Consider the following 6,009-nt stretch of genomic DNA (forward strand, 5'->3'; position numbering starts at 1 on the left):
AGGGAAAGCTATATGCTTTGGAACAATCGCGCGAGATCTCAATGACTCGCCACGTAGAGTTCCAAAGGCGATTCCCTCGCCTTCAGTATCGAAGTCATTTCACGCCAAGGCATTTACATCACGGGTATACTGCTTGCTTGACTCGCAGTGTGCTCTTTATATGTGCGGTGCCGGTATAAATACCCCGTACCAGTTGACCTGCTTCCACAACTGCGTCTAGGTCCCTAACAGCAATCACCAGCAAGCAAGGTCATTTAACCGATACGACGCTCGCGAATATCGTTGGATTATAACAACCACCCTGCCAATATCTTCCGATGTCCGGTAATGACCCAGTCCCGAGCCCTCAGACACCGACACCACTCAAGAGTGGTTTGACCGAGTTCGGCGACCGCTTCCCCCACCCGTTCACGTCCAACGACGATGGATCTTGGGGAAGCGTAGACACTATCGCTTGGAGGGATCGACCCAGGACGCTTGTCGAACTGCGTATATGCAGCCTATCCGCGAGTCTCCGCGAGAAACCACGATGGTACGAGAAGTTCAAGGACCCGAGCATCCAGCAGAAGTGGAGAGAAGAGATCGTCACGCAGCAGGAGGGTCTGCCGAGGAACCTAGTCCTCACATCGAACATGGTATCTCGGCCCTTTCCTTCATGTTCATCTGATGCTGACCCTTCTTCACAGATCGACTATGTAATGGGTGAATTGGCTGCATACGCATCACTGAGGGACCCCGAAACAGGGATAGAGGTTCGTGCTCGGTGCTCCAATGCGGCACGTATTGACTTCTATCGCAGCCGGGTCCTTACGATCGCATCTGGAAGTCAGACGAGTTGATTCCGGAGCATCTTCGGAATGAACTGTCGGACGCGATTGCTCCGCTGGAGAATGTCCCCGACAACCAGAAGGATTGGCATCCTCGTTCGAACGGTCAAGTTCTCGACCTTGTCCATCCATCCCTGTATCCCGTCGTTTACGGTACGACGGTCGACGCCTCCGGAAACGTGGTCGCTGCTCCCGCATCAGAGCTCTCCGAAGAAGGCGACGAATTCTGTTCCGACCAGTTCCAATGGCTGCCGTCCGACTTCGCGTTCAAGGCGGACAAGAAGACCGTGGAGCTGATCTCGCCCTACGTGAACAACATCCACATGTCAGACCACCGCAAGCTCTACGATGTCATCCCGAGGCTGCTTGAGAGAGCTGTGCCCATGTTCGATCGCGTGCTATCGGATTTACGAAGGGAAAATGAGTTGCCATTCAGAGTCGGCGGACATGATGGTCCGGACTGCATCTGGGAAGACGATGATGTGAGTCTTCTTCTACTTCTCAACATCGTTGTTATCAACGAGTCATCATCATTTGAGCAGATCCCGGAGATGCCTGAGGACGTTCAAGATGAGGATTGGCCGCTGCTCCCCGAGTATGATATCAACCTGCCCGACGCATCGCCGGAATACAATGGCGGTCTCAACGACGTGAAGGTCACTGAACGACTAAGCACCTGGAAGGGGTTCCAGGTCATCGTCAAACTTGCGAACATCGTATTGACCCCGGAACAACCTGTATATGAGGGAGGAAGCTGGCACGTCGAAGGCGAGTTTTGACGCACCAATTTCCCTCTCGGGGATCCGAACTGACGTTCGTGACCCCATAGGCATGAAGAACGAAAGCATAGTCGCTTCCTTCATTTACGTAAGTCTCACCTTTAACGATGAACGTGGATGTGGACGCCTAGCTCAGGCTCACTTGAAAGTACTACGATTGCGAGAATATCACACAATCCAGTCTTGCCTTCAGAAACGCGACATCTGAACCGGAATATCACCAGCAGAGTGACTCCGAATGTATGCACATATTGTACAACTATGGACAGCACGTATCCTCTCACATGGTCGTCATCTTCTGAGCTCACATGGCACACAGGTTCGAAGCCTGCTCTCAGGAAATCGGTGAAATTCCAACTAAAGAAGGGCGCGCCATTGCATTTCCAAACATCTACCAGCACCGTGTTGGTAACTTCGAGCTGATTGACAAATCTAAGCCTGGTCACCGCAAGATCCTGGTGTTTTTCCTCGTTGACCCCACGGTGACGGTTCCGAGTGCCTCTACGATTCCCCTTCAAAGGAAGGACTGGATTCATCGCGCCATCGCAGAGGCTACGGCGGACCCGAGGTCGTTGTGGAGCAAGTTGCCCGTAGAGGTCATCGACATCATTCTGGACCACTCCCATGCGATATCTTCGGAGAGCGCTGCGCAGATCCGAGAGGAACTAATGGATGAGCGCACCCAGTTTATCGAGGTGGTCGATGGCGGACGGTTCAACCATCCCTTCAACTTGTGGTAAGCCTGTTAATCGCTGTAACCGTGTTTATTATTTCTTACCGTCTTATCAGCGAACATTGACAGACCATAAGTTTCAAAGTTGTTATTAGCCTGCGACGCGCAGATCTTCAAGGAAGATGTTGTACATGGAGAGTACCTAAGTAGTCGTCCGACACAGTGAATTACATGATTCCGTTATGCGACATCATGTCACTCTGATGTTGGGTCGAGATGTAGGCGTAATGCTCCCAAGCGACGACTCTCAAGACGAGAGCTCACGCTACGCCCTTCCTTGCGGTAACGAATCAAGCCACCTGCTGCAGCATCACTCCGCCGTCCTCTCCGACTGCGCCCTTCTCCCTCGCCGCCTCGTCCACCGCATCTGCCCACTTCGCCTTCTCCTCCTCGCTCCAGTCCTTCCTGAGTTCGTCCGAGATCCGTCCCAGAACCTTCGTCCTCAGAAACTCCAAGCTCGGCAACTGCAGCGTAGCGCCCATCTCTTTCATATGAACGTCCACGAACCCGTGCCGCGCGAGCAAGGTTTGGACAAACTCGGCGCGCTCCCACCCGTGCGCCCACGCCGCGAAAGGAGAGTGGCTCAAGGGATCCGACGGTCTCGCGCGTTTGACGGCGGCAGGGATGAGGGGGGCCCAGCCGATCGCCTTCCAGACGGTGAACCCGAGCTGGCCGCCAGGGAGGAGGGTGCGGTGCGCGCCCTCGAAGAAGCGGTCCGGCTCCGGCATCATCATCCTAATCAATGACACATATGGTCAATGCAGCTGCCTCCTTAGCCCTATAAGCAGCGTATTGACACGTACGCCCCGAAAGAGCACGTAACGTGCGTCCAGTGGTCATCGGGATAAGTCAGATTCTGTTCCAGACGAAGAGCGTCAGTATCGAGTTCGGCTGCGTGGTCGATCTCCCAGTAGTCGTGCCTCACCTGCGCATCCATCTTCTCCACCTTGACGCCCTTCCACCCGCCATCCTCCATCTCCTTCGCGGCCCTCCGCACCATGCTCGCCGAGAAATCCGTCGCGACCACCTCGACCTCTTCCTTCGGCTCCTTCAAGTCGTACCGCCTCGCAAGCAAGAGCGGGACGATGCCCGAACCGCACGCGACGTCGAGCAGCTTGATCTTCCGTTCGGAGATCGTCTCGGGACCCAACAGATCCATCGCGGTAAGGAGGCCCGTCATGGGGCTCTCCGCCGCCTCCGCCTGCGCGGCAGCCGAGGGATACGACGCCTCCGCCGCGTAGTCCCAGAACGCTTCCGTGCCGCCGAACTCGAGCAGCGGGTTCAACTGCAGGGTGTCGACGAGCTCATGACTGGAGGTGGTCATCGACATCGGCGGATTATGTGCTTCGATACCGAGTGGGCTTTGTTTAATGTCCGCTTCTCCCCAGCTTTATGTCCCATCCATGACCAATTTCTGCGGGGCCCTTGTTTCGCGAACTCGTGGATCAGAGGCTCTCGATTGATACAGGGAGAGAAGACTGTGCATAGCGATGAAGTGCATTCAAACCAGCGTTTGATTGGGGACCCGCGCCGCGTGCGCCGGTCGGCTCCCGTTCTCACATACTGAGCTCAATCTGCACCGAGCTCGAAGGACGAGCGAGCAAAGCGCAAAACGCAAGGATAACTTGGTAGCATCGCTCTAAAGAAAAACACGTATAACAATTCTAACCCACGTACAACTCGTCTCTGTCTAAACGCCAATACATTTCCCCCGTTTCACAAAAAAATACGTTACACCCCGCAGCCCTCCCGATTTCGGACAGCCAGCTGCGTTCCCGGGGGAGGGGGGGGGTTCCCGGGGGAGGGGGGGGAGGGGAGGGGAGGAAGGAGGGAACGGGTCCTCCATGCTTTCTTTTTGTCTTCTCTCAAAACCCTCTTTTCATCTCGTCTTCTTCGTCTTCTTCGCGTGCGTTTTCAATATGTCGCGCTGAACATACCCAGCCGTCCGCCGTCGGTGAGCTGCACGCTCCCGTTCACGTACGCGCCCGCGCGGCCGGCCATGAACAGCACCAATCCGGCCATATCCTGCAGATCGCCCGCGCGGCCCATCGGGCACCCGGCCGCCACCTGCGCCGGCGTCATAAACGCCGTCATCTCTGCAAAAAATAATAAACGAAACGCTCGGAATGAGAATAAAAAAATCAAAAGTAAGGGGAAGGGAAGGAGGAGGCTGGCACGAACCGCTTGGGTATACGCCCGGGCAGACGACGTTGCTCCGGATGCCCCAGCCGGCGAGGACGTTCGCGAGCAGCTTCCCGAGATGGATCGCGGCCGCCTTCGAGAGCGTGTACGAGAGCGAGAAGACGCGCGCGTCCCGGCGGAAGCCGCCGCCCGAAGAGACGGTGATGACCTGCGATGGATGAGAAAAAACGGGGGTGTGTGTGAGCGTGAGCGCGCGGACGTGACTTTTTGGAGAGAACGACCTCAAGGGTGTAAACGCGGAGGAAAAAAGAAGAAAGAAAGAGAAAGGAGGGAAGGAGAAAGGAATCAAAGAGTATTACGGTGTGTGTGTGTGTGTGTTTCGTTATGTCTTTTTCGAACAGAAGCGGACAACGTTCTGGGAAGAGCAAGGGGGGGAGGGGGGGAAACCGAGTAGGGTGCCGGTGGCTGTGGCGGCGGCGAATGGGAAAAAAGAAGGTAGAGCCAGATACAGGAAAGAACCGCGTGGCGGCGGCGGCGGCGGCACATCGCAGATTAAGAAACGAGCAAACAAACAAGACAAACACGAGGCGTCGTCGTGCCCACCAGCGCCACGAGGACGGAGAAAGTAAGAACGAAACGGGCCCAGGCCGCAGCGGATAGAACCCGGACTCCGACACCCGCAACACACGACTTGAAAAGCTGAAACACGGACGAAAAAAGAAAGAAAGAAAGAACAAAGGGTCCAGGAGTGACCAGAGAGAGCAAGAACGAAAAAGACGAAGAAGCGGGGGACGGGGAGAGAGAAACGAAACGAAACGAAAAAAGAAAGAAAAGAAAAAAAAAAAAAAAACGAACCTGGCTCGACACGCCCGTCCGGCGCGCCCACTCGCTTCCGTTCCCGGCGTGCAGCAACCCGAGGAAGGCGACGGAGGCGTAATACGGCGCGGTGACGTTCACCGCGAACGAGTCCTGAAAGTCGTCCTGCGTGCCCGACGACCAGAGCTGCGTCCGCAGCGTCTCGATCGCTGCTGCGGCAGGGTCGTTGTTTCCCGAAGGAGGAGCACCGGAACCACCGGGCGAAGAAGGCGCCGCCGCGCTTGAGGAAGAGGAAGAGGAGGCACGGTTTTCAGAGTCGGAGTCGGCGCAGCGGTCGGAGTAGAGGTCGTGGTGCCGGGTTTTGGGGGACGCCTTGAAAGAAAGAAAAGAAAAACGTTAGCTTTTTCCTCCTCCGCGGACTACCCAGTGATCCCACCCCCCCAGAGGGAGAGGGAGAGGGGTTAAGGATAGAGGAAGAGGGAGACGCACCGTTGGCGAAACGTCGGGCGTGGCGTCAGGCGTGGGATACTGTATGCGCCGCCCGGATGTCGGTGCGCATTGCTGCTGCTGCGGCGGCGGCGGTGGCGGGGCCTATGATAGAGAGGAGAAAGGGAGTCAAGGAAGAAAGAAAAAAACAAACAGAGAGAAGTTTCATTAACGATATGAAAATAGGCTCGGTATTGTGGGCGCGAGATCGGGATCGGGGGGGGGG

The 6,009-nt window shown here is 56.0% G+C and overlaps 3 protein-coding genes across 3 annotated transcripts in view; 1 reads left to right on the forward strand and 2 right to left on the reverse strand.

The window, feature by feature from the left end:
* Positions 1-314: 314 nt before the first annotated feature.
* On the forward strand, positions 315-2,526 carry PUNSTDRAFT_96961 (uncharacterized protein; the record flags this gene model as incomplete). Its single annotated transcript, XM_007379805.1, has 8 exons — positions 315-635; positions 687-752; positions 800-1,309; positions 1,370-1,595; positions 1,657-1,694; positions 1,756-1,874; positions 1,926-2,342; positions 2,396-2,526. The coding sequence occupies 8 exons, from the start codon at positions 318-320 to the stop codon at positions 2,403-2,405; spliced, it is 1,704 nt and encodes a 567-aa protein (XP_007379867.1). The 3' UTR covers positions 2,406-2,526.
* A 103-nt stretch (positions 2,527-2,629) lies between these two features.
* PUNSTDRAFT_124225 (S-adenosyl-L-methionine-dependent methyltransferase) lies at positions 2,630-3,464 on the reverse strand (the record flags this gene model as incomplete). The annotated part of the gene is made up of 3 exons (XM_007379806.1): positions 3,265-3,464; positions 3,143-3,195; positions 2,630-3,074 (listed from the first exon to the last, which is right to left on the reverse strand). The coding sequence occupies exons 1-3, from the start codon at positions 3,337-3,339 to the stop codon at positions 2,630-2,632; spliced, it is 573 nt and encodes a 190-aa protein (XP_007379868.1). The 5' UTR covers positions 3,340-3,464.
* Positions 3,465-4,009: 545 nt separating this feature from the next.
* The window catches only part of PUNSTDRAFT_81464 (NAD(P)-binding protein), a 3,764-nt gene continuing 1,764 nt past the window's right edge, over positions 4,010-6,009 (reverse strand). Inside the window, exons 5-8 of the mRNA XM_007379807.1 lie at positions 5,787-5,888; positions 5,337-5,669; positions 4,521-4,689; positions 4,010-4,435 (exon numbers count right to left, since the gene is read on the reverse strand). Coding sequence (XP_007379869.1) covers positions 4,254-4,435; positions 4,521-4,689; positions 5,337-5,669; positions 5,787-5,888 — 786 coding nt within the window. The 3' untranslated portion in view covers positions 4,010-4,253. The remainder of the gene's footprint in view (positions 4,436-4,520; positions 4,690-5,336; positions 5,670-5,786; positions 5,889-6,009) is intronic.

The sequence above is a fragment of the Punctularia strigosozonata genome (assembly GCF_000264995.1).
Source record: "Punctularia strigosozonata HHB-11173 SS5 unplaced genomic scaffold PUNSTscaffold_2, whole genome shotgun sequence".
Lineage (NCBI taxonomy): Eukaryota > Fungi > Basidiomycota > Agaricomycetes > Corticiales > Punctulariaceae > Punctularia > Punctularia strigosozonata.